The sequence below is a fragment of the Zosterops lateralis genome (assembly GCF_965231275.1).
Source record: "Zosterops lateralis genome assembly, chromosome: 13".
NCBI lineage: Eukaryota > Metazoa > Chordata > Aves > Passeriformes > Zosteropidae > Zosterops > Zosterops lateralis.
In genome coordinates this window covers 19,565,461-19,592,998 of record NC_139773.1, presented here as the reverse complement: position 1 = coordinate 19,592,998, position 27,538 = coordinate 19,565,461, and the positions used below count along the sequence as shown (strand labels likewise).

The window sequence follows — 27,538 nt, the reverse complement described above, 5'->3', positions numbered from 1 at the left end:
GAAAAAAAACTCACTCCCGGATCCCGAGGAATCTGGGAGGGAGGAGGAGGAACAAATCTCCCTCTTCCCAACCCACACACGGATCCGTCCGTGAAAACCCCGGGATGTGGATTTGGGATGAGCAGATGGCCCCGGCCCAGATTTGCTGAGGGAAAAATCCAGGGGGGAAAAAAAAGAAAAAAAAAAAAGCTCCAAAAATACGTCGGCAAATCCACCCGGAGCGGCTCCGCGGTATCCGGGTTACCTTCATTAGCTACTAATTATGGAGCCAAATTAATTAGGGAGCCGCTTGATTTCCAAGGAAAATGAGTTTCTCCTTAATGAGCTAATCAGGCTCTGGATTAAAAAAAAAAATAAATAAATAAAATAAAATAAAAAAGGGGGAATTTATTAAGTCCTCCAGCATCCAGGGTTGCTCCAGGCAGGATTTCTCAGCTGGAAATCCCAGGATTTCTGAGGATCCCTTTGGAACAGGTGGAAAATGCCAGCCCTGCTTTTATCCCAAAGGGATTTTGCCAGGAAAAAAAAGTGGGATTTTCTGGGAATTTGGGGTGGTTCTTCAGGATTTGGGATGGAGGGGGTGAGGATGGAGATTCCAGCTGGGATCCGTGAGGAAGGAGCCGGGATGAGGCCGGAGCTGGAGCGCTCCGGGTGCTCAGACAAAGATCCCGGATTTCTTTTTATTTTTTTTTTTTTAATTTATTTTTTTTTCCGGGAATATTAATGAGGCTCAAGCTGTGCTCTGCAATTAAATCCTGATTAGAATTCCTTCCATCTGGAGCTGCCTCCGGAATGAAGGAGGGATTCGGGAGAGGCGGGAATGTCGCACGGGGAAAGGGTGGAAGGGATGATGGGATGGAGGGGGAAATAAAAAAATAAACCAGGGAGAGCTCCCCAGCTTCCCTTCCCAGCTGGAATTTGGGATCGGGGAATTTGGGAATTCTGCAGATCTTCCGTGGGAAATTCCTCCTGGGAATGAGGCTGGGAGGAAGGCAGAGCTGCAGGTGCCCATCGGGAATCACTCCTGCTCCAGCGGGATGATGAGGAAACTCCAGGAAAATAATCAGGAATTTGAACACTTTGGGAATTCCCATTGGGAATCTCATCTGCTCCAGTGGGATGATGAGGAAACCCCAGGAAAACCATCAGGAATATGGAGACTTTTTTGGGAATTCCCATCCAGGAAAAGGAGATTTGGACACTTTGGGGTGGCTCCAGTTGGGAATTCCCATTGGGAATCTCACCTGCTCCGGCAGAATGGCAAAGAAACCCCAGGGAATCAGGAAATTGGCCACCTTTGTGGGAATTCCCATTGGGAATTTCACCTGCTTCAGTGGGATGATGAGCTGGAATTTGGACACATTTTTGGGAATTCCCATTGGGAATCTCATCTGCTACAGTGAGATGATGAAGAAACCCTAGGACATTTTTTTTGGGAATTCCCATTGGGAATCTCACCTGCTCCGGCAGGATGACAAAGAAACCCCAGGGAATCAGGAATTCGGAGACGTTTTTTGGGAATTCCCATTGGGACTCTGACCTGCTCCAGCGGGATGACGAGCAGGAATTTGGACACTTTGGGAATTCCCATTGGGAATTTCACCTGCTGCAGTGAGATGACAAGGAAACCTCAGGAATACCATCAGAAATTTGGACATTTTTTTGGGGAATTCCCATTGGGAATTTCACCTGCTCCAGTGTGATGACAAGCAGGAATTTGAACCCTTTTTTGGGAATTCCCATCCAGGAAAAGGAGATTTGGACACTTTGGGGTGGCTCCAGTTGGGAATTCCCATTGGGAATCTCACCTGCTCCAGCGGGATGACGAGCAGGAATTTGGACACTTTGGGAATTCCCATTGGGAATTTCACCTGCTCCAGTGTGATGACAAGCAGGAATTTGAACCCTTTTTTGGGAATTCCCATCCAGGAAAAGGAGATTTGGACACTTTGGGATGGCTCCAGTTGGGAATTCCCATTGGGAATCTCACCTGCTCCGGCAGAATGGCAAAGAAACCCCAGGGAATCAGGAAATTGGCCACCTTTGTGGGAATTCCCATTGGGAATTTCACCTGCTCCAGTGGGATGATGAGCTGGAATTTGGACACATTTTTGGGAATTCCCATTGGGAATCTCATCTGCTACAGTGAGATGATGAAGAAACCCTAGGACATTTTTTTTGGGAATTCCCATTGGGAATCTCACCTGCTCTGGCAGCATGACAAAGAAACCTCAGGAAATCAGGAATTCAGAGACATTTTTGGGAATTCCCTTGGGGACTCTGACCTGCTCCAGCGGGATGACGAGGAAGGAGCCGCCGCCGGCGCTCTCGGTGACGATGGCCAGGAACCGCGCGTTGACGGCGCAGAAATGGTTGTCGTGGACGTTCTTGGTGATGGGGATCCCGTCGAAGCAATGCTCCCGGCTCGCCGCCTTCCCGTAAACGTTCCGGAACTTGGAGCTGCGGTACTGCGGCCGCCATGACATCTGGGGGGGAAAAAAAAAAAACACGGGAGGATTGGCATTCCCAAAAAAAAAAAAAAAAAAAAAACAAAAAAAACCAAACACATCCCAGGGTTTTTTTTGGGGGGGAAAAGTTTGCAAAAAGTTCCTGGTTGTTGTCTTTGTGTTTTTAACTGTGGATGTGGAAAAGTTGGGATGGTCCCGTTCCCAACGTGAACGTTCCTGAAAAATCATGGAATAGCTCCCAAAAGGCTCTAAAAGAAAGCTCAGAATTCCAAAAAAAATCCCCCACATTCCTGGTTGTTTTCCTCATGTTTTTACCATGGACATGGAAAAGTTGGGATGGTCACATTCCCAACATGAACATTCCCAAAAAATCGAAAGCATTTTTCGATGCTCTAAAAGAAACCTCAGCATTCCCAAAAAAAAAAAAAAAAACAACCCCATTCCCTGTTGCTTTCCCATTCCCAATCCATGTTTTCCAACATGACATCTGCGGGGAAACGCGGGCGTTGGCATTCCCAAAAAAACCACCCCAGTTTTCTGGGAAAAAGTTTCTGAAAAGTTCCTGGTTGTTTTCCTCGTGTTTTTAACTGTGGATGTGGAAAAGTTGGGATGGTCCCGTTCCCAACGTGAACGTTCCTGAAAAATCATGGAATAGCTCCCAAAAGGCTCTAAAAGAAAGCTCAGAATTCCAAAAAAATCCCAATGTTTTGGATTGTTCTCCTCATATTTTTACCACAGAAAAGTTGGGATGGTCCCATTCCAACATGAACGTTCCCAAAAATTCGAAAGAATTTCCCCAAAGGCTCTAAATGAAAGCTCGGAATTCCCAAAAAAGTCCCCCACATTCCTGGTTGTTTTCCTCATGTTTTTACCGTGGACATGGAAAAGTTGGGGTGGTCTCATTCCCAACATGAACATTCCCAAAAAATCGAAAGCATTTTTCGATGCTCTAAAAGAAACCTCAGCATTCCCAAAAAACAAAACAAAACAAAACAAAACAATCCATTCCCTGTTGCTTTCCCATTCCCAATCCATGTTTTCCAACATGACATCTGCGGGGAAACGCGGGCGTTGGCATTCCCAAAAAAACCACCCCAGTTTTCTGGGAAAAAGTTTCTGAAAAGCTCCTGGTTGTTCTCCTCGTGTTTTTAACTGTGGATGTGGAAAAGTTGGGATGGTCCCGTTCCCAACGCGAACGTTCCTGAAAAATCATGGAATAGCTCCCAAAAGGCTCTAAAAGAAAGCTCAGAATTCCAAAAAAATCCCAATGTTCTGGATTGTTCTCCTCATATTTTTACCACAGAAAAGTTGGGATGGTCCCATTCCAACATGAACGTTCCCAAAAAATCAAAGAATTTTCCCAAAGGCTCTAAATGAAAGCTCAGAATTCCCAAAAAATCCCCATTCCTGGGTTTTTTATCTGGTGGGACACAGAAGGATTGGGATGGTCCCATTCCCACATGAACATTCCCAAAAAACCTACAGCACTGCCCCGGGGCTGGAAGGGTGCAGGGCCTGGAAAAGTGGGGAAAAAAAATCCCAGGAGTAAAATTCCATCAGTTCTGCCCTCATTCCCTCATTCCCTGGGAATTCTCTGCCCTGGGAATAGCAATACCTGGAAAATCAGGAAAAAAAATCCCAGGAATAAAATTCCATCGGCTTTGCCCTCATTCCCTGGGAATAGCAATGCCTGGAAAACCAGGAAAAAAATCCCAGGAATAAAATTCCATCGGCTTTGCCCTCATTCCCTGGGAATAGCAATGCCTGGAAAACCGGAAAAAAAAAATCCCAGGAGTAAAATTCCATCAGTTCTGCCCTCATTCCCTGGGAATTCTCTGCTCTGGGAATAGCAATACCTGGAAAACCGGGAAAAAAATCCCAGGAGTAAAATTCCATTGGCTCTTCCCCCATTCCCTGGGAATAGCAATACCTGGAAAACTGGGAAAAAAAAATCCCAGGAGTAAAATTCCCAGCTCTGCCCTCATTCCCTGGGAATAGCAATACCTGGAAAACCAGGAAAAAAATCCCAGGAATAAAATTCCATCGGCTTTGCCCTCATTCCCTGGGAATGGCAATGCCTGGAAAACTGGGAAAAAAAAATCCCAGGAATAAAATTCCATCAGTTCTGCCCTCATTCCCTGGGAATTCTCTGCCCTGGGAATAGCAATACCTGGAAAACCATGAAAAAAAAATCCCAGGAGTAAAATTCCATTGGCTCTTCCCTCATTCCCTGGGAACAGCAATACCTGGAAAACTGGGAAAAAAAAATCCCAGGAATAAAATTCCATCAGTTCTGCCCTCATTCCCTGGGAATTCTCTGCTCTGGGAATAGCAATACCTGGAAAACTGGGAAAAAAATCCCAGGAGTAAAATTCCATTGGCTTTGCCCTCATTCCCTGGGAACAGCAATACCTGGAAAACTGGGAAAAAAATCCCAGGAATAAAATTCCATTGTCTCTTCCCTCATTCCCTGGGAATTCTCTGCCCTGGGAATAGCAATACCTGGAAAACTGGAAAAAAAATCCCAGGAGTAAAATCCCAGCTCTGTCCTCATTCCCTGGGAATAACAACGCCTGGAAAACCGGGAAAAGAACCCGGGAACAGCCCCCCAGCCGAGCTTGGACCTTTTCCCACTTTCCTGGCAGCTCCAGCCTTTCCCCGGAGCAGCCTTTCCCCGTCTCCATGTGTTTGGCTTCTCAAAGGCTCCTTTCATCCCTCGGGAGCCTTGGAAACAGCAGGAACGAGGGAGAAAAATCGGGAAAAGAAGCTCCGGCCACAACAACAGGCAAAGAGCTCCGGCCCTAATCCCGAAAAAACCTGGATATCCTAAAAATAGATCCCGTTAATCCGCCCCGAGCGTCCAAGATCACGGAGAGATTCCTTCCTGCTTTCACCTGGAATTTTTTTTTGGGGGAAAAAATTTATCCTTTCTGGGTTTTTTGGTGTTGTTTTTATTTTTTTCTTGGAATTGTGCCCTCCCAGCAGCTTTTGTGTTGTTCCCATGGCACTTGGCGAGTCCTGAGGGTTTTTAATGGGAATAAAGGAATCTTTCCTCAGGATTTGCTGTTCTTCCGATGGGTTTGGTTGAGTAGAGGGAAAAAAAAAATGGGATTTTCTTGGAAAAATCATCGGGAAAAGGATTTTCAGGAAAGGGATCTGAGATTTCTGTAATTCCTGATTTTTCTGTGCTGGTGACAAAAAATTCCCTGTCTGGGATTTTCTGGATAAAAACCTGAGTTTTGTGGGAATTTTGTAAAAATCCCAAACTTGGGGTTGTTTTCCCTCCCTGCCTCCGGATCCGGCACATCCCGGGAAGTTTTATTTTCCATGGGAAAGGTCAGGAATGCTGGAGTTTGACATTTCCAGCATCAATGGCTCCATTAAGGCCGGGCACAAAACAGGAGCCGCTTTTCCAGAGGAAAATCAAGGATCTGGAATTTGCTGGGAAGGAGCTGGAGCTGCCCAATCCCATCCCGCAATTCCCTTGTGTGGAAAACGGGGAAAAAAATGTTAAAATTTGGAATTTTTCCAGGAAAAATCCCCTCTGGATTCACATTCCTGGAGGGATTCCCGGGATAGAGCCCAGGGAATTTCTGATGGATTTCTGATCCCAGATTTCTGGTGGATCCCACACGGAATCTGCCTCGGGAGCATCGGGACTGAGGGATTTGGGAGCCTCAGGGATTAAATCCCAAAGGATTTGCTCCATTTGGGAAAGGATTTGGGGTGATCCCAGATCCCACCCAGCTGGAGCCAGGAGATGTTTTGGGATTGATATCCTAGGATTTTTTTGGGATTGATATCCAGAGGTGAAATCCAGGCTGGAAAAACTCAAAACGCGCTGGGAGAGCCCCTCTAAAGGCGCTTCCCCATCCCAATCCAGGAATTTCTTCCACTGGGAGAGGAAAACTCGGGATGAGGAGCTGGCTGGAATTCCCAATCCAGCCTCACCATGGGGCAGGAATTCCCAATCCAGCCTGGCCCTGAGGCTGGAATTCCTGATCCAACTTGGTCCTGGGGCTGGAATTCCTGATCCAGCCTGGCCCTGGGGCAGGAATTCCCAATCCAACATCACCATGGGGCTGGAATTCCCAATCCAGCCTTGTCATGGGTTTGGAATTCCCAGTCCAACCTCACCGTGAGTTTGGAATTCCCAATCCAACCTCACCATGGGGCAGGAATTCCCAATCCAGCTCAGCCATGGGGCTGGAATTCCCAATCCAACCTGGCCCTGGGGCTGGAATTCCCAATCCAGCCTCACCATGGGACTGGAATTCCCAATCCAACCTGGTCGTGGGGCTGGAATGTCCAATCCAACCTCACCACGAGTTTGGAATTCCCAATCCAACCTCACCATGGGGCAAGAATTCCCAATCCAACCTCACCACAGGTTTGGAATTCCCAATCCGATTTCACCACAGGACTGGAATTCCCAATCCAGCCTCATCACGGGGCTGGAATTCCCAATCCAACCTGTTCATGGGGCTGGAATTCCCGATCCATCCTCACCACAGGTTTGGAATTCCTGATCCAACCTTGACCCTTCAACCCAAGAGGGGAAAACTCAAAGAAATTTGGGATGTGGGGTGGGAATGCCGAGAATTCCCTTTGTTCCCAGGGGCTCTGGGCTGGCTGGGTCTGGATTTTCCATGGATTCTGTCGCGTTCCGAGCCGGAATTCCCGGCCGGGGACACTCACTCACCAGGCCGCGTTTGCTCCCCAGCACCTCAGCCTTGTGCAGGTCCCTCATGGAGCTCTGTGCAGAGAGGGAAAGGAAAAAATTCCATTCATTTCCCGGGAATTCCAGGGAAAAAAAAACACCCGAACCCTTCCTGCTGCTCAGGAAGGGCCGGGAGCCGACCCCCAGATGGGAATTTTCGGGAATTCCGATCCCGTTTCCTCCTCTGTGATTCCACAGAGCTCCCAAAGGATGAAGCGATTCCATGAAAATCATGGAATTCTATTTTTGAAATGTGGGATTATGGGATGTTGGGAAGGGATTCTTCCCGAGCGAAGCGGAGATGGAATTCCCAGAGATCCGAGGATCCCTCGGAATGTTGGAGGTGAGGTCGGATGGAGCTTGGAGCAGCCGGGGAGAGCGACAGAATCCATGGAATGCGGGACAATTCCAGCTGGGAATCTCCCAGCTGAGCGTTTTTTTTTTTCCAGCCTGGGATTTTTCCCTGGAGTTCAATTTTTCAAGGATTTTTTTGACTTTCCTGGAAATCCTGGGAATGGGAAAGAGCCGGGAAAAAAAGCTCCAGGTGAGGCCGGATGGAGCTGAGCAATTCCCGGGAATTCTCTTCCCTCCCGGATCACAATTCCCGAATTTCCACGCGGAATTCTCGGAAAAGTGCAAAAAAAGCAGAGTTTGGATCATTTTCCATCCAGGAAAACTCCTGGAGGAGGAAAAAAATAAAAAAACCCAAACTTTCCCAGGCTTCACGTGCCAAGAATGATCCCAAAAAAAAAAATCAAAATATCGCGGAAATGAGGTCGGAATTTTCCTCCCACTCTGTTTATCCAAAATAAAAAAACATTCCCAGCCCCCGGAGCTGCCCTGGGGCACCACCCCCGGGAATTCTCTCTTGGAATTCTCTTCTCTTGAGGAAAAAAAAAAAAAATAATCCAGTTTTTTTCCTGATTTTTTTTTTTTTTTTTTTTTTTTTGGGAAGTCAGAGAGGAGGAAAAGTCGCTTTTCCCGTCGGAATGAGGGTGAGGAAGGGATTTATCCATGAGAATTATTTCACGTCCCATCGGAAATTCTTGGATTTTCCAGGCAGGATCCAGAAATTTGGATTTGTCCCAAGGAAAAGCCGCAGGTGGGAAGATTCTGTCAATCCAAACTTTTCCCAAAATCAGCTTTTTAATGGGGAAAAAAAGGGGATGAAAGGGATGGAATTGTCATGGAAAATGGATCCCACCGGGAAAAAAATCCTTAGGGAGATGCTGGCTGGGAAAGGATCAAAAAATTGCGGGAAAAAATCCATTAGGAGCAGAAATATTGGGATAATCTGGAAAAAAAATCCCTTTCCAAGGGATTTTCATCAGGCAGAGAAATTTATTTCTCCTGGGAATTTTTTTTTTTCCCGGGATTTGAGGAGGAAGCTCCAACAATTCTCCTTTTCCACGTCAAAAATTCCAAATATTTCTGGGAATGAGAGCCAGTCCCATCCCAGCTCCTGGATTTGGCTTCCAAAATCCCAAAATCGCCAAAAGGATTTTTTGAGGGATTTTTTTTTGCGCAGGGAAAAAAAAAATAGGGAAAAAATAATTTGGGGGGATTTTTTTTTTTTTTTCTTTTCTTTTTTTTTTTTTTTTTTTGGTGGGGAAAAAAGGAATTTTTTTAGGGAATAAAAGAATTTTTTTTGTGGAAGAAAAAGAAATTTTTGGAGGGGGAAAAAGAATTTTTTTGGGGGAAAAAGAATTTTTTTGGGGGAAAAAGAATTTTTTTGGGGAAAAAAAAAGAATTTATTTTGGGGAAAAAAAGAACTTTTGGGGGGAAAATGAATTTTTTTGAGGGGGAAAAAAGAATTTTTGGGGGGCGAGGAAAACAATTTTTTTGGGAAAAAATATTTTTTATGGAAAAAAAGAATTTTTTGGGGAAAGAAAAAGAATTTTTTTTGAGGGGAAAAAAAGAACTTTTGCGGGGGGGAATAAGAAAATTTTTTGGGGAAAAAGATAATATTTTGGAGGAAAAAAAGAATATTTTTTAGGGAAAAAGAGACTTTTTTTGGGGAAAAAAAAGAAAAATTTTTAGGGGGAAAAAAAAATTGGGGGAGGAAAAAAAAGAAATTTTGGGGGGGTTTTTTGGGAAGTATTTCCCAGCAGAAATAACAGAAATAAAAACCGACCAAACCCATAAAATAAAATCAGAAAGAAAAACCAGCGGGACGCGCTCGATATTCCAAAGTGCACATTCCCGATTCCCGGGGGAGGAGGAGGAGGAGGATGAAGGTCACGGGATGGCACCGAACCCTCCCCCTTCCCAACCTCGGGAATCCGAGCCCGGACAAACCTTTCCTTGTGCTCCGGGAGCCGCGGAACCATCCGGAGCAAGGCCGGGGAGCCTTGACTGGTATCCTTGTTTTCCCTCTTTTCCTCATTTTCCTCATTTTCCTCATTTTCCTCAAAGCACCCACATCCATCCCCAGCCCCAAATCCCTCAAAATCCCATTTTTTTCCCAAGTTTTCCTCAGATTTTTCAATAATTTTCACACAATTTTTCCAAAGGTTGGGATCCCTCTGGATGAGCCTGCGGGGAATTCTCATCCCTGCCCGATTTTTTTTTTTTTCCATCCATTTTGGATCGTTCCCTTAATTAATTCTCTTCGTCCTAATCCCCGAACATTCCAGAGGTTTGACCCTTTGGGATAACGGGTGGAATTCCGGGAGGAAATCCATGGAATCTGCCGCAATCCTATGGATAAAAACCCATGGAAGCGAATTCCCAACTTCCAGCGAGAAAATTTGGGATGAGAGCGGCTGTGGATGGGAAATTCCCAAATTGAGCGCGGCACCAAATCCCGGGAATTTTCATTTCCCAATCCCGGGAATTTTCATTTCCCAATCCCTCACCTGCCCCGCTCGGCTCCTCCTCGGGATCCCCCGGGATGGACACGGAGCTCAGGGAATCAGGGATGCTCCAGGAGCCTGGAAAAAGAAGGAAAAAATAAAACACCTTTGGAATCCAAATTCCAACCGGGATCCATCCTGAACCAGAATTGGGGAACAGGGATAAAACAGGGATGACGATCCCAAGGATTTGGGGGTTAAATCCAGCCCCCAGTGGAATTCCAAGGGTTGGGATGGGTCAGGCTTGGCCAAGACTGGAAATCCTGGAATTGTGGAATTCTGGAATGCCTTGGGTGCGGATGGAGCTGGAATTCCATTCCATGGGACGCTTCCCTCATCCCAAGGTGCTCCAAGCCGCATCCAAGCTTTTCCTTGGATATTCCTGGAATTCCCGGCTCAGCCTTTTGGGTCGTTCCCATGCCCAAATCCATCCTCATTCCCAAATTCAATCCCAAATCCATTTCCATTCCCAAATCCATTCCCTGTTCCCAAATCCATCCCCATTCCCAAATGCAATCCCAAATCCATTTCCATTCCCAAATCCATTCCTGTTCCCAAATCCGGAATCAATTCCATGACAATGATCCTGTTCCTGGCACCGCCCCATCCCAAACATCTCCAGAAGTTTCCCAGGATGCACCACACAGAATTTTGCTTTTCCCAAGTTTTTGGGACAGGCGGATTTTTCCATATTTTTTTCCATATTTTTTTCCGCAATTTCCCCATAATTTATCATTAAATTTCCATAATTTTCCATTAATTTTCCCATAATTTCCTCATAATTTTTGATAGTTTTTCAATAATTTCCCCATAATTCCTCTATAATTTTTCCATAATTTTTCATAAAATTTCCATATTTTGCCCACATTTTTTCATAATTTTCCCAAAATTTTAAATAAATTTTCCATCATTTTCCCATAATTTTCCATAATTTTCCCATAAATTTACCCATAATTTTTTGATCCCCATTTATGGATCCCCATTTATTGATCCTGATTTATTATTGATCCTGATCCCCATTTATTGAATCCTCCTTTACCCATCCCCATTTATCCATCCAAATTTATTGATCCCCATTTATGGATCCCCCATTTATTGATCCCCATTTACTGATCCTGATTTATAGATTCCCATTTATTGATCCCCATTTTTCAATCCCCATTGATTGATCTCAATGTATCGACCCTGATTTATGGATCCCCCATTTATTGATCCTCATTTATTGATCCCCATTTTTTGATCCCCATTTATGGATTCCCATTTACCCATCCCCATTTATCGATGCAAATTTATTGATCCCCATTTACTCATCCTGATTTATAGATTCCCATTTATTGATCCCCATTTATTGATCGCCATTTTTCAATCCCCATTTATCGATCTCAATGTATCGACCCCGATTTATGGATCCCCATTTGTTGATCCTCATTTATGGATTCAAATTTATTGATCCCCATTTTTCAATCGTCATTTATTGATCCCAATTTTTTGATCCCCATTTATGGATCCCCATTTACCCATCCCCATTTATCCATCCAAATTTATTGATCCCCATTTATTGATCCCCCATTTATTGATCCCCATTTATTGATCCTGATTGATAGATCCCCATTTATCAATCCAAATTTATGGATCCCCATTTATGGATCCCCCATTTATCGATCCCAATTTACCGATCCCCAATTTATCGATCCCCATTTATTGATCCCCATTTTTCCCACTCCAGCCTTTCCCTGGCTGGGATTTTCCCAGGAATTCCGCTCCCAGAGTTTTTCCAGCACCGATTCCATGCCTGGGAGCCTTTGCCACAAACAAAGGAGCGCAGGATTTCTGGGAGAGGCCTTGGCTGCCAGCCGGGAACGCCGGGAATACCAAAATCCAGGGATTTGGGGGGCACCGGAGCCGTTTCCCTCCCTCCCTCCCTCCATCCATCCCAAGATTTTATTTTTCCCCCTCTGTGCCAGATTTAGGGAATGACTCGGGGACAGAGGAATCCGAGATCCTCGCGGGATGAATGGAACCATTGACGGTTTGATAAAATTCCATGGGAGAAAAAAAAAAAAAAGCAGGAAGGGGAGGGGGGGTTGGGAATGAGCCGGGCCTGGCCGGGTGTGAGAAACAGATCCCGTTAACGACCCCAATTAATTCCATTGAATCCCAATTAATTGCACGGAATCCCAATTAGAGCTCATTAAAAAGCCGAGGGCCGGAGTTGCCGTGGATGAGGGGAGGCTTTTATTGGAACAGGGAATTTTCCTTTGCCGGATCCCTGTTCCCAACCCCCAGCGATCCCAAAGATTGGGGTTTTCCCAAGTTTTCTGGAGAATTTGGGAATGAGGGAAGGAAAAAGAGGGAAAAGGGAGGAAAAAAGGAGGAAAGGGAAAGGGATTTTAAGGAATAATGAGGCAGGAAATGTCCCACTTCCCACATTCCATGGATTCTCTGTCCAGGCTGCTCCAACCTGGCCTTGGACATTCCAGGGGCAGCCACGGCAAATCTGGGAATTCCATCCCAGCCAGGAATTCCTTCCCAAAATCCCATCAAATCCCCCCCTTTTTCCACTTTTCCAGCCATTCCCTGTGTCCTGTCCCTCCATCCCTTATCCCAAATTCCCTCTCCGGCTCTCCTGAAGCCCATTTGGAATTCTCAAGGACAGGAATCTGCTCCACGAAATCCATTTTTAGCAACTTTCCACTCTGCATTCCCGGGAAATCGATCCCTGTTCTCCAAATCCCAATTCCCTGCCCGGCCATTCCGGCCAGGATTGATTGATCCGGTATCAGCTTTTCCACGGATCAGCACCAAATCTGCCCTTCCGAGGCAGCAGAGGACAGCGAGAATTCCCAGCGGGAATATCCCGGCATTCCGACCTCCCAGCCAAGGAGAACTTCCCGGGGGCGGCGTTTCTTGGATCCCGACAGGGAAAAGTGGGAATTTCCTTTCTGGGATTTGGGGTTGGCTCTGTTTCCTTTGGAATTTCCCATTCCTTTGGAATTTTCCATTCCTTTAAATTTCCCAATCCTTTGGAATTTCCCAATCCTTTAAATTTCCCATTCCTTTGGAATTTCCCATTCCTTTTGACATTCCCAATCTTTTCAACGTTCCCATTCCTTTGGACGTTCCCAATCCTTTGGAATTTCCCATTCCTTCAGAATTTCCCAATCCTTTAAATTTCCCATTCCTTTGGAATTTCCCAATCCTTTAAATTTCCCATTCCTTTGGAATTTCCCAATTCTTTGGAATTTCCCATTCCTTTGGATGTTCCCAATCCTTTAAATTTCCCAATTCTTTGGAATTTCCCATTCCTTTAAATTTCCCAATCCTTTGGAATTTCCCAATTCTTTGGAATTTCCCATTCCTTTAAATTTCCCAATCCTTTGGAATTTCCCAATCCTTTGGATGTTCCCATTCCTTTGGAATTTCTCATTTCTTTACATTTCCCATTCCTTTGACATTCCCAATCCTTTCAACATTCCCATTCCTTTGGACGTTCCCAATCCTTTGGAATTTCCCAATCCATTAAATTTTCCATTCCTTTGGAATTTCCCATTCCTTTGGAATTTCTCATTTCTTTAAATTTCCCATTCCTTTGGATGTTCCAAATCCTTTGGAATTTCCCAATCCATTAAAATTTCCCAATTCTTTGGAATTCCCCATTCCTTTGGACATTCCCAATCGTTTCAATGTTCCCAAACCTTTGGATGTTCCCATTCCTTTAAATTTCCCAATCCTTTGGAATTTCCCAATCCTTTGGAATTTCCCATCCCTTTGGAATTCCCCATTCCTTTGGACATTCCCAATCGTTTCAACATTCCCAATCCTTTGGAATTTCCCATTCCTTCGGATCCCAGCTCCACGATTTTGCCAATGAAAGCCGGAGGAGCCACAGGATCATCCCGGGCCCGTCCTCCTTCCAGCAGCGTTTTTTTCGGGGAAAAATTCCAACCATTTCCAATCCCTCTTCCCGAAATGGCCACACCCCCCCAGATCCCAGGAATTTGCTAATTTGGGATTTGGGAGCAGCCTCTAGAATGGGAAAGCTTAAATTTTCCGGCTCCTCTTTGACCACAGAATTCCCACTTGGATTTTCCCACATGGAAATTCCCACCTGGATATTCCCAAGGATTCCGTTCCCCTTTTCAAGGCACAGGAATCTCTTTCCTGCCCTTTCCCTTCCTCCTCAAATCCTTCAGCTTCCTGCTCCTCCAGGCTAAAAATTCCCAAAATTTTGGGATGTTTTTCCCTTTCCAAGGCACGGAGACCAACCCCGGACTCCACAGCAAAAAAGAATTATCCCGGATTCCTTCAGATCTTCTGGAAACCGGGAAAAAAACAATCCTGGATTGGCCTTTCCATGGTATCCAGGCCATGATTCCAGGGAATTTGGGCTCTCTCAGCATTCCCATGGATCCAACTCCCTCCTATTTTTAATTCCAAATTTTTGTGATTCCAGGGAATTTGGGCTCTCCCAGCATTCCCATGGATCCAACTCCCTCCTATTTTTAATTCCAAATTTTAATTCCAGGGGGCTGCAGCTCCTTCCTGTGGGAAGGGAGGGAGGGGGTGGCTCAGGACAGGAAATAATTCCAAAGTTGTTTTTTTTTTCCCACCCCTGAAATCCCAGGAAAAGCTCTTTGTGTTCCCTCTCTCCGATGCCTGGGAGATTTTCCCATTGGATTTTTTTCCCTCTTGGGAGGAATCGCTCAGGAATATTTTCCAGCTTTGGAAAAGCCAATCCAAGGTTTCCAGCGTGGGAGGAGGAGAATCCCCGATCCCTGTCCCGGATAAAGCAGCGGCAGCAGCTGGGGCAGGATGTGGATCCAGGAATTCCCTGGGGCTCCCCCCTTTTCCTGCCCGGCTGTGGGAACAATTCTCATCCCCAAATCCCACCGTTTCCGGCGGCTTTTCCTGGATCCAGAGAGCCAAAAACATCCCGGGAAAAGCCTCTCCCAGCCTTGTCCCGCTTCCCTTTTCTCCTCTCCACATTCCACATCCCAGTTTTTCTTGGAAAAAAAACCCCTGGAATCTTCGCTGTGCCAGCTCAGGAATCTGCTCCCAAAATTCCTTTGGATTCCACGTTTATCCAGGAGATAAAAATCCATAAGGGATTTAAGGAATTTTTTTTTTTTTTTTTTTTTTTTTTTTTTTTTTTTTTTAATCCAGGGATAAAATTCCACAAGGGATGGAACTGAGGGAATTTTGGGAAAGAAGACAGAAAACTTTTTTTTTCCCTTTTGCTCATCCATTCCCTGAAAATCTCAACAGAAAATTCCTCATCCTGCTGCAGGTGCTTTTCCCTGGGGCCTTTTTCCCTGGATAAATCCATTCCCAATCCAAAAAAATAAATGGGAATGAGCACTCCAAATTCCCAGCCCGGCTTCCAACTGCCCCCCTGGATATCCGGGAATTTGGGGCTCTTTGATCCCCCAGTTGTAAATTTAGATCCCAAATTCCGGCCTGTTCATGGATCCCTGTCTGGAATTGTTGGGAAAACGCTTTTCCAGGGATTTTGGCACGGATTGGGAATATCCAGCCCCAAAGGCAGCGCTGGGGACACCCCAAAATTATTTTCCTAAAGGAAAAAAAAAACATGGGAAAGAGGGATTCTCCCTGTTTTTACTGGGATGTTCCCACGTCCCATCCCAGGATTTGGAGAGGGATCAGCTCCACTCCCAGCGCACCAAACCGGCGTCATTCCCAAAATTCCAGCTGTTCCCGGCCTGTGTCACAGCCCAGATTTTATGGGATCATCCGTCCCATTCCCAGAGCTCGCTGAGCTCATCCCAGACCCTTCCCAAGGCCGATTCCCTGGAATGTCCTCCCGGAGTCATCGGGCCACACCCTGGGGCTGGGACGGGCTTGGGGCTCCCTGATCCCAAATCCTGGAGCTCCCTGATCCCAAATCCTGGAGATCCCCGATCCCAAATCCTGGAGCTCCCTGATCCCAAATCCTGGAGCTTCCTGATCCCAAATCCTGGAGCTCCCTGATCCCAAATCCTGGAGCTCCTCAATCCCAAATCCTGGAGCTCCCTGATCCCAAATCCTGGAGCTCCTCAATCCCAAATCCTGGAGCTCCCTGATCCCAAATCACAGAGATACCCAATCCCAAATCCTGGAGCTCCCTGATCCCAAATCCTGGAGCTCCCTGATCCCAAATCCTGGAGCTCCTCGATCCCAAATCCTGGAGCTCCCTGATCCCAAATCCTGGAGCTCCCAAATCCCAAATCCTGGAGCTCCCTGGTCCCAAATCCTGGAGCTCCCCAATCCCAAATCCTGGAGCTCCCTGATCCCAAATCCCAGGGATCCCACAGTCTGGAATTGGCCCCTTTGCTGCAAATCCAGCAGGATCCAGGGGCACAACCCTGGCCTTGGGATGGAAAAATGGGATCAGGGAAGGGAAAGTGGGATCAGGGGTGGGAAACTGGGATCAGGGATGGAAAAGTGGGATCAGGGATGTGACAGTGGGATCAGGGATGGAAAAATGGGATCAGGGGTGGAAAAATGGGATCAGGGATGTGACAGTGGGATCAGGGGTGGGAGAGCGGGATCAGGGATGGAAAAGTGGGATCAGGGATGGAAAAATGGGATCAGGGATGGAAAAGTGGGGTCAGGGATGGAAAAATGGGATCAGGAATGTGACAGTGGGATCAGGGGTGGGAGAGCGGGATCAGGGGTGGATCAGGGGTGGAAAAATGGGATCAGGGATGGAAAAGTGGGATCAGGGAAGGGAAAGTGGGATCAGGGATGTGACAGCAGTATCAGGGATGGAAAAATGGGATCAGGGATGGAAAAGTGGGATCAGCTCCCAGGGATCCCGGGATGGGGACAGACAGGATCGACCCCGAGGAAGCCAAACCCGGGAGCGGCTCCGGGGTGGGTTTGGGGCCGCCCCTCCTCCCGTTCCCGAGGTTTTCCACGCCCTCCCGACACCTGTGGAGGCCGGGAAGGGGCTCAGGGAGGAACCGCGGGACGGGAGATTTGGGGGATGCGGGATCAGGGGTTTGGGGGTGAGGAGGATGCAGAGTTTGGGGGATGAGGGGGATGAGGGGTTTGGGGAGGATGCTGGGTTAGGGGAGGATGAGGGGTTTGGAGGATTTTTAGTCCAGGGGATGCTGGGTTTGGGGGATGCTGGGTTTAGGGGAGGATGCTCAGTTTGGGGAGGATGCTGAATTTAGGGGATGGGGGGATGAGGGGTTTGGGGAGGATGCTCCGTTTAAAGGATGCTCGGTTTGGAGGATTTTTGGTCCAGGGGATTCTGGGTTTAGGGGGAGATGCTGGATTAGGGGAGGATGCTGGGTTAGGGGAGGATGCTCGGTTTGGGAAGGATGCTCGGTTTGGAGGATTTTAGATCCGGGGGATGCTCGGTTAGGGGAGGATTCTGGGTTTGGGGAGGACTCCCAGTTCGGGGGATGCCGGGTTTGGGGGATGCGCGTTTTGGGGATGATGATGTGCGGTTTGGGGAATGCTCTGTTTAAGGGATGCTGGCTTCGGGAGATGCTGGGTTTGGAGGATTCTCGATTCGGGAGATGCTGGATTTGGAGCATTCCCGATTTTGGGAGGGTTCCCGGCCCGCATCATTCCCGGTTCATGATCCCAACCCCTCCCGGCCACTCTCCGCTGCCATCCCGCCCCTCCCAGGGGTCCCCCCGCTCCCACCGCCCCCTCCAAGGGTTAAAACTGCAGCAGAGCTGCGGGGCCGGAGCCGCCGCGGCCGCGGGAGGGGCTGGAATCGCCGCGATCGGGGCCGGGAGAAGCGGCAGCTCGGCCGGGAGGGGCCGGGCCGGCTCTGTCCTCACCTGGGGACACCCTGTCCTCACCTGGGGACACCCTGTCCTCACCTGGGGGACACCCCGTCCTTACCTGGGGGACGCTCATGCGGCTGGAGCGGCAGCGGGGACACGGAGGAGGAGGAGGAGGAGGAGGAGGAGGAGGAGGAGGAGGAGGAGGAGGAGGAGGGTGGGGAGTGCCCAGCGCCGGGCGGGGAGCGCTCCCTGCCCGCAGCTCAGCCCAGCCCAGCCCAGCCCAGCCCGGCCCAGCCCGGCTCCGCCGTGATGTCAGCGCTGCCCGCACCGCCCCCGGCCCGGCCCCGGGGGAGCGGCACCGCCTGGGGGGGAACCAGAGCCGCCTGAGCCCTGCGGGGGCTGGACCGCCCCTTAACCCTTGGGGGGATGTGGGACAGCCCGGTTAACCCTTGGGGGGATGTGGGACAGCCCGGTTAACCCTTGGGGGGATGTGGGACAGCCCAGTTAACCCTTGGGGACCGCCCGGTTAACCCTTGGGGGGATATGGGACAGCCCGGTTAACCTTTGGGGGGATATAGGACAGCCCAGTTAACCCTTAGGGAGCCCCAGTACCATCGATTTAACCCTCCGGTACCGCCCAGTTAACCCTTGGGGATCCCCGGTTTGAATCCAGCCCCGGTTCTGATTTAACCCTTGGGGAGCCCCGGTTCTGATCTGGCCCTGGAGCCGCGTTAACCCTTGGGGAGCCCCGGTTCGAATCCAGCCCCGGTTCTGATTTAACCCTTTGTGACCAGCAGCGCTGCCATACCGGGAGCGGCCGCCAGGGGGCGCCAAAGGCCGATTCTCCGCCCCCTCCGGCCCCGCCCCCTCCGGATGGAAAAACAAATTTATTTTTAATTTTTTTCCTCCTTTTTATTTAATTTCCCCCCCCGTTTTTATGATCGCCAGCTCCGCTTAAATTTAAATTTAAAACAATGAAAGAAATTAAAATAATTAAAATAAAATTTAAAAGAAAAATATTTAAAATAATGATAATAAATAGAAAATGAAAGGATAAAAGTAGAAAATAAAAAATCATTTTAAAATGGAAATGATAATAAATAAATACGTAGAGAAATATAAAATTAAAGAATGAAAGTAGAAAATAAATATTTAAATTTTTAAAATTAAAAATAATAATAAATGAAAAATAATACTAAATAAAAAATAATACTAAATAAAAAATAATACTAAATAAAATAATAATAAAATTAATAATAAAAATAATAATAAAAAATTAAAAGGAAAAAATAAAAATAGAAAATAAAATATTTTAAAATAAAAAAATTAAAAATAAACATAAAAAAGCATAAAAATATTTTTTAAAAACAATAAAAATAATAAAAATACATGAAAAATAATTTAAAAATTAAAATTGAAAATAAAAATTCTTTAAAGAATCCAATGGAAGATGAGTTTTATCCCAAGGCCAAACTTCCCTATAAAACCCCAACAGATCCAAGACCGAGGGGAGGAAAAAAAATCCCAAAAATTCCTTGAAAAGCAGCTATTTTTAGGGATAAACCACGTGACGGGGCTGGGAAAGGTCAATGCAATTAACAGGGAATTAATGACGTCACCAGCCCTAAGCCCCGCCCCTTCCTGCCCTGACCTTTCCCAAAAAAAAATCTGAATTTTTGTTTGGATCAGGAGGATCCCAGAGGATTCTTGGGATGAAGAAGAGCTCGGGACGGGGTTTGGAAAAGGAAATAATCCCGGGAAATTGGATGTGGAGGAGGAAAATCCGGAATTTTCCGAAGCTTTGGAGAAGCTCCGGGTCCCAGAGGTGAATAATTAATTAATTCCAGAGGTGGATAATTAATTATCTCTAATTAACAGCTTGGGAAAAAAATGGGAAAATTTGGGAAAAAAACAACAATCGGGGATAGATGGGAAAAGTGGAGATGCAGAAAATTCCGGGAATTTGGGGGATTGTTTGGGAATTATTGGGGGATTATTGGGGAATTATTGGGGAATTGTTTGGGGGATTATTGAGGAATTATTGGGGAATTATTGTGGGATTATTGGGGAATTGTTTGGGAATTATTGGGAATTAATCATTGGAGAATTATCTGGGAATTATTGAGGAATTATTGGGGATTATTGGGAAATTGCTTGGGAATTATTGGGGAATTACTTGGGGATTATTTGGGAATTGTTTGGGAATTATTTGGAGATTATTGGGAAATTATTCGGGGATTATTGAGGAATTGTTTGGGGTTTATTTGGGAATTAATTATTGGGGAATTAATTATTGGGGAATTAATTATTTGGGAAATCATTTGGGGATTATTGGAGAATTATTGGGGAATTACTGGGGAATTGTTTGGGAATTGTTTGGGAATTATTGGAGGTTATTGGGGAATTATTCGGGGATTATTTGGGAATTGTTTGGGAAATTATTTGGGAAATTATTTGGGAAATTATTTGGGAATTATTGGGGAATTATTGCGGGATTATTGGGAAATTGCTTGGGAATTATTGGGGAATTACTTGGGGATTGTTTGGGAATTGTTTGGGAATTATTTGGAGATTATTGGGAAATTATTCAGGGATTATTGAGGAATTGTTTGAGGATCACTGGGGAATTAATTATTGGGGAATTAATTATTAGGGAATTAATTATTTGGGAAATCATTTGGGGATTATTGGAGAATTATTAGGGAATTACTGGGGAATTGTTTGAGAATTGTTCAGGGATTATTTGGGGAATTATTGGGCAGCAATTTCGGCTTTTCCATAAACATCCATAAAAATTCCCATGAGGACCAGAAATTCCTGAACTCCCATCAGCAGGATCAGAGATCCCAGAATTCCCATTGGCATCCCGGAATTCCCATTGGCATCCCAAAATTCCAATCAGGACCAGAAATCCCTAATTTCCACCTGCATCCCAGAATTCCCACCTGCATCCTTGAATTCCCATGAGGACCAGAATTCCCTGAATTCCCACCAGGACCAGAGACCCCGGAATTCCCATTGACATCCCGTAATTCCCATAAACATCCCTGAATTCCAATCAGGACCAGAAATTCCTGAATTTCCAGCAGCATCTCAGAATTCTCAACAGGACCAGAATTCCCAAAATTCCCATCAGCAGGATCAGAGATCTCAGAATTCCCACCTGCATCCCAGAATTCCCACTGGCATCCCAGAATTCCCATGAGGACAAGAATTCCCTGAATTCCCATCAACATCCCAGAATTCCCACCTGCATCCTGGAATTCCCATCGGCATCCCAAAATTCCAGTCGGGACCAGAAATTCCTTCATTTCCACCTGCATCCCAGAATTCCCATCAACATCCTCGGCCTGTCCTGGGAATGGGAAGAGCAGATCCCACTGGATGCGGCCCCTCCTTGGAAAGGAGAATCCCTGGATTTGGGACAATTCCCTGGATTTGGGACAATTCCCTGGAGCAGAGAATTCCTTGTATCCTGAAGAATTCTCTGGATCTGGAAAAATTCCCTGGATTTGGGAGAGTTCCCTGGATTTGGGAGAATTCCTGGAGAGGGGAATCCCTGGATTTGGGAAAATCCCTGGATTAGGAAGAATTCCTGGATCCAGGAGCGCCTCAGGCTCCCTCTCCTGGCGCTGCCGGGCGGGAATTTCTGCGGAAATCATGGGAATGAGAATGGGAATTTCACCGGGAATGGGAATTTCATCACCAGGAATACACACGGGGACATCCCTTGGGATGAGCGGAATTCCAGAAAATTTCAGGGATCTGGGAATGGAATTTCCCATCTTTCCTTCCTCATCCTGGAGCTCCCCTGGGCTTTTGCACAGACCTGGAATTCCATAAAAAAAAAGGAATTCCATGGAAAGGGAATTTTTGTTTCGGTCTACTGGGGAAAAACTGGATTTGGGGGAAAAACTGGATTTGGGGAAAACTGGATTTGGGAAAAACTGGATTTGGGAAAAACTGGATTTGGGAAAAAAATGGATTTGGAAAAAACTGGATTTTGGGAAAAGCTGATTTGGGACAAGCTGGATTTGGGGAAAACTGGATTTTGGGAAAAACTGGCTTTGGAAACTACAGGATCCAGTGACAGCTTGGAAAAATCCCTGGAATTGAGGCTGGCAGAGGCTCCTGGCAGGAATCCCGGGCTGTGGGAACCGGCCCAGGGAATTTGAGGAGAGTTTTCCAGGCCTGGATCCGATGGTTGATGGACGAGTTCGGCTCCGGTCGGAATTTCCGAGGCAAACCCGACACCTTTGGCTCAGCTCCTGGTTTTCCCCCGGCTCCAGGAGCATTCCTGGATTTCCCTGGGATGGGAGGGAAGGGGGAAGGTCCCTTCAAGGGAAATTTTGGGGAGTTGATCCCAAGATCCAGCCCAGAATTTTGGGGAATAAACCCAAAGATCCATCCCAAAATTCTGGAGGCTGATCCCAGAGATTACCACAGAATTTTGGGGGAGATCTCAGGATCCATCCCAGAATTTGGGAGATTTTATGCCACGATCCATCCCGGAATTTTTGGGATTCGATCCCAGGATCCATCCCAGAATTTTTTGGATTTGATCCCAGGATCCATCCCAAAATTTGGGGGTTTTGATCCCAGGATCCAGCCCAGAATTTTGGGAGCAGATCCCAGAACTCACCCCAGAATTTTGGGGAGCAAATTCCAGGATCCATCCCAGAATTTTTTGGATTTGATCCCAGGATTCACCCCAGGATTTTGGGGGGATAAATCCCAAGATCCATCCCAACATTTTAGGGGAGCTGCATCCAAGATCCTTCCAGGAATTTTAGGAGCAGATCCAAGGAATCCATCCCAGAATTTTGGGAGCAAATTCCAGGACCAGATTTCAGGATCCATCCCAGTACTAGGGGGGCTGATCCCAAGGATCCATCCCAATATCTGGGTCCAGATTCCAGGATCCATCCCAGAATTTTGGGAGGAAATTCCAGGATCCATCCCAGAATTTTGGGAGCAGATCCCAGGATCCATCCCAGAATTTGGGGGTTTTGATCCCAGGATCCATTACAGAATTTTGGGAGCAGATCCCAGAATTCACCCCAGAATTTTAGGGAGCAGATCCAAGGATCCATCCCAGAATTTGGGGGATTTTATGCCACGATCCATCCCAGAATTTTTGGGATTTGATCCAAGGACCCATCCCAGAATTTTGGGAGCAAATTCCAGGATCCATCCCAACATTTTGGACCAAATTCCAGGATCCATCCCAGAATTTTTTGGATTTGATCCCAGGACCCATCCCTGAATTTTGGGAACAAATTCCAGGATTCATCCCAAAAATTTTGGGGTTTTGATCCCAGGATCCATCCCAAAATTTTGGGACCAGATTCCAGGACCCATCCCATATTTGAGGGGATGCTGATCCCTATTTTCCTCTGGAATTTCTCTTCCCTGTTTTCCTGGCTCTGGGCAGAGCTGATGCTGTGGGAGAGGTTGGAATTCTGCTTCCAAATTTACTTTATTTTATTTTATTTTATTTTATTTTATTTTACTTTATTTTACTTTATTTTATTTTATTTTATTTTATTTTATTTTATTTTATTTTATTTTACTTTATTTTATTTTACTTTATTTTATTTTATTTTATTTTATTTTATTTTATTTTATTTTATTTTATTTTTTTGGACCAAACCATCTCTGAGCTCAGCTGGATGGGGAATGAGGGATCCACATGCCCTGGCTTGGAGCTACTCCCGAAAATCCAGAGGGAAAAAAAAAAAAAAATCCCAAAATCCAACTCTGGAATAGGGGTTTGATCTTCCTGAATATCCATTTTTCCTTGGAATGTGGGAAAAGCTTCTGGAGTGGGATAAAATCTATTTATTCCACTCCTCCTGCTCTGAAATCTGGGAATTTGTGGATTTGTTGTCATTCCTGTCTTGTGTTTACATTCCTGGTTTCCAGCCCTGGCTCTTCCCAAACTCCCGAGGCAGCAGCACGAACAGCTGGAAAAAAAAAATGAAAAAATCTGGAAAAACTCCTGGGATAATCCCAAAAAATCAGGCAGGAAAGTTGGGAATGTGATGAGACAAAAGCACAAAAAATCTGGGATTTGGAGGAGTTGGGATTTGGATCCAGGGGATGAGAAATTCCTGTTATCCAGAGGGTTTTTCCACAAAAACAAAAGATTTTTTCCTGGATCCAGGGGTCAGCTCCTCCTCCTCCTCCTCCAGGGTTTTTCAAGGGTCATCCAAGGATTTTTAATCTGGGAAAAAACCACGGGATCTTCCCTTTGGGAATGGTTGAGGTCACTCCCAGCTCTGCCTCCAGCTGAACTCGTTCCCTGGGATGAAACATTCCCTGGATCCTCCTGCCTTTTCCCAGTTTTTCTCCTTTATTTTATTTTCCTCAAGATTTTCCTTCTCTCTCTCCCAGGTTTTTTTTCCCCCTTTTTTTTCCCAGTTTTTCCCTTTTTTTCTTCTCAGTTTCTCTCCCTTTTCTTCCCAGATTTTTCCCTCTTCTCTCCCAGTTTCCCTCTTCCCTCCTCCTTTCTTTTCCCAGTTTTTTCCAAGTTTTGGCCTTTTTTTCTTTCAGTGTTTTCCCAGTATTTTTCCACCCCCTTTCCCCCCTCCTCATCCCAGGATTCCAGGTGAGAATTCCTGACTGGACAAACTCCAATTCCAAGTCAGAATTCCCAACTGGAATCCACTCCCTAAACTGTCCCACGGCTGGAAAAGGTTGTTCCCATTCCCATCCTTTCCCAAGCGACCTCATCCCAGAATTCCAGGTCAGAATTCCCAGCTGGCACCGCTGATCCCAGGCTGGAATTCCCAACTGGACCAACTCTGATTCCTGGCTGGAATTCCCAGCTGGAATCCACTCCCTGAAGTGTCCCATGACTGGAAAAGGTCATCCCCATTCCCACTGATTGCATCTCATCCCAGGATTCCAGATGAGAATTCCTGGCTGGACCAAGTCCAATCCCAGGTCAGAATTCCCGACTGGCACAGCCGATCCCAGGCTGGAATTCCCGTCTGGAATCCGCTCCCTAAAGGGTGTCACAGCTGGAAAAGGTTGTCCCCATTCCCATCCTTTCCCACTGCACTTCATCCCAGAATTCCAGGTCAGAATTCCTGACTGGACCAGCCAATCCCAGGTCAGAATTCCTGACTGGACCAGTGGATTCCAGACTGGAATTCCCAACTGGAATCCGCTCCCTAAACTGTCCCACAGCTGGAAAAGGTTGTCCCCATTCCCATCCTTTCCCACTGCACCTCATCCCAGGATTCCAGGTCAGAATTCCCGACTGGCACATCTCCAATCCCAGGTCACAATTCCCGGCTAGACCATCTCCAATTCCAGATGAGAATTCCCAACTGGACCAGCCAATCCCAGGTCAGAATTCCCGGCTGGCACAGCCAATTCCAGGCTGGAATTCCCAACTGGACCAGCCAATCCCAGGTTAGAATTCCCGGCTGGCACAGCCAATTCCAGGCTGGAATTCCCTACTGGCACATCTCCAATTCCAGGTCAGAATTCCCGGCTGGCACAGCCGATCCCAGGCTGGAATTCCCAACTGGAATCCGCTCCCTAAACTGTCCCACAGCTGGAAAAGGCTGTCCCCATTCCCATCCTTTCCCACTGCACCTCATCCCAGGATTCCAGGTCAGAATTCCCAACTGGACCAGCCGATCCCAGGTGAGAATTCCTGACTGGACCAACTCTGATTCCAGGCCAGAATTCCTGGCTTGACCAGCTGATCCCAAACTGGAATTCCCAACTGGAATCTGCTCCCTAAACTGTCCCATGGCTGGAAAATATTGTCCCCATTCCCATCCTCTCCTGAGGGACCTCATCCCACAATTCCAGGCTGGAATTCCCATCTGGAATCCGCTGGCTGGCACAGCCAATTCCAGGCTGGAATTCCCAGCTGGAATCCACTCCCTAAATCCTGGAGGAGGCTGTGCCCATCCTTTCCCACTGCACTTCATCCCACTATTCCAGGTCAGAATTCCTGGCTGGACCAGCCAGTCCCAGGTCAGAATTCCCAGCTGGCACCGCTGATCCCAGGTGAGAATTCCCGGCTGGCACAGCCTATTCCAGGCTGGAATTCCCGTCTGGAATCCGCTCCCTACTGGAAAAGGTTGTCCCCATTCCCATCCTTTCCCAAGGGTCCTCATCCCACGATTCCAGGTCAGAATTCCCTACTGGCACATCTCCAATCCCAGGTCACAATTCCCGGCTAGACCATCTCCAATTCCAGATGAGAATTCCCAACTGGACCAGCCAATCCCAGGTTAGAATTCCCGACTGGCACAGCCTATTCCAGGTCAGAATTCCCAATTGGCACATCTCCAATTCCAGGCTGGAATTCCCAGCTGGCACAGCCAATCCCAGGCTGGAATTCCCGACTGGAATCCGCTCCCTAAACTGTCCCACAGCTGGAAAAGGCTGTCCCCATTCCCATCCTTTCCCACTGCACCTCATCCCAGGATTCCAGGTCAGAATTCCCGACTGGCACATCTCCAATCCCAGGTCACAATTCCCGGCTAGACCATCTCCAATTCCAGATGAGAATTCCCAACTGGACCAGCCAATCCCAGGTTAGAATTCCCGACTGGCACAGCCTATTCCAGGTCAGAATTCCCAACTGGCACATCTCCAATCCCAGGTCAGAATTCCCGACTGGCACAGCCAATTCCAAGTCAGAATTCCCAGCTGGAATCCACTCCCTAAATCCTGGAGGAGGCTGTGCCCATCCTTTCCCACTGCACTTCATCCCACTATTCCAGGTCAGAATTCCTGGCTGGACCAGCCAGTCCCAGGTCAGAATTCCCAGCTGGCACCGCTGATCCCAGGTGAGAATTCCCGGCTGGCACAGCCTATTCCAGGCTGGAATTCCCGTCTGGAATCCGCTCCCTACTTGAAAAGGTTGTCCCCATTCCCATCCTTTCCCACTGCACCTCATCCCAGGATTCCAGGTCAGAATTCCCGACTGGCACATCTCCAATCCCAGGTCACAATTCCCGGCTAGACCATCTCCAATTCCAGATGAGAATTCCCAACTGGACCAGCCAATCCCAGGTTAGAATTCCTGACTGGCACAGCCGATTCTAGGCTGGAATTCCCGTCTGGAATCCGCTCCCTAAACTGTCCCACAGCTGGAAAAGGTTGTCCCCATTCCCATCCTTTCCCACTGCACTTCATCCCAGGATTCCAGGTCAGAATTCCTGGCTGGACCAAGTCCAATCCCAGGTCAGAATTCCCAGCTGGCACCGCTGATCCCAGGCTGGAATTCCCGGCTGGCACAGCCAATTCCAGGCTGGAATTCCCAGCTGGAATCCACTCCCTAAATCCTGGAGGAGGCTGTGCCCATCCTTTCCCACTGCACTTCATCCCAGAATTCCAGGTCAGAATTCCTGGCTGGACCAGCCAGTCCCAGGTCAGAATTCCCAGCTGGCACCGCTGATCCCAGGTGAGAATTCCCGGCTGGCACAGCCAATTCCAGGCTGGAATTCCCGTCTGGAATCCGCTCCCTAAAGGGTGTCACAGCTGGAAAAGGCCGTCCCCCATTCCCATCCCCTTTCCCTCCTCCCGCTCTCCCGGTCCCTCCCACTCTGTCCCGGGCTTGTCCCGCTGTCAGGGAACCGGGAAAAGGGATTTTTTTGGGATCAGGGCCGGGATCGGAGCCGGGAGCCGCCGGTCCCGCCGATGCTCCGGGAATTTGGGGCGATTCCATGGCCATTCCCGGCGGGATTTTCCTGCTCTGCTCCTTCTGCCTCCTGCTCGGTG

At 47.2% G+C, this 27,538-nt stretch overlaps 2 protein-coding genes across 3 annotated transcripts in view; one reads left to right on the top strand and one right to left on the bottom strand.

Moving 5' to 3' along the window:
- Positions 1 to 17,974, bottom strand: part of CORO2B (coronin 2B) — a 31,646-nt gene extending 13,672 nt beyond the window's left edge. Inside the window, exons 1-3 of one of the 2 annotated variants that reach the window (XM_083871308.1) lie at positions 17,904 to 17,974; positions 10,047 to 10,121; positions 2,286 to 2,486 (exon numbers count right to left, since the gene is read on the bottom strand). In XM_083871308.1, the coding sequence (XP_083727434.1) occupies positions 2,286 to 2,486 (201 nt within the window). In that variant the 5' untranslated portion in view covers positions 10,047 to 10,121; positions 17,904 to 17,974. Of the gene's footprint in view, positions 1 to 2,285; positions 3,749 to 10,046; positions 10,122 to 17,903 lie in introns of those variants that run through there. The other variant, XM_083871307.1, reaches the window with a different exon arrangement.
- A 9,509-nt stretch (positions 17,975 to 27,483) lies between these two features.
- ITGA11 (integrin subunit alpha 11) overlaps positions 27,484 to 27,538 on the top strand; it is a gene marked incomplete at its 5' end in the record, with an annotated part of 55,202 nt that continues 55,147 nt past the window's right edge. Inside the window, one exon of the mRNA XM_083871376.1 lies at positions 27,484 to 27,535. Within this exon, the coding sequence (XP_083727502.1) occupies positions 27,484 to 27,535 (52 nt within the window). The remainder of the gene's footprint in view (positions 27,536 to 27,538) is intronic.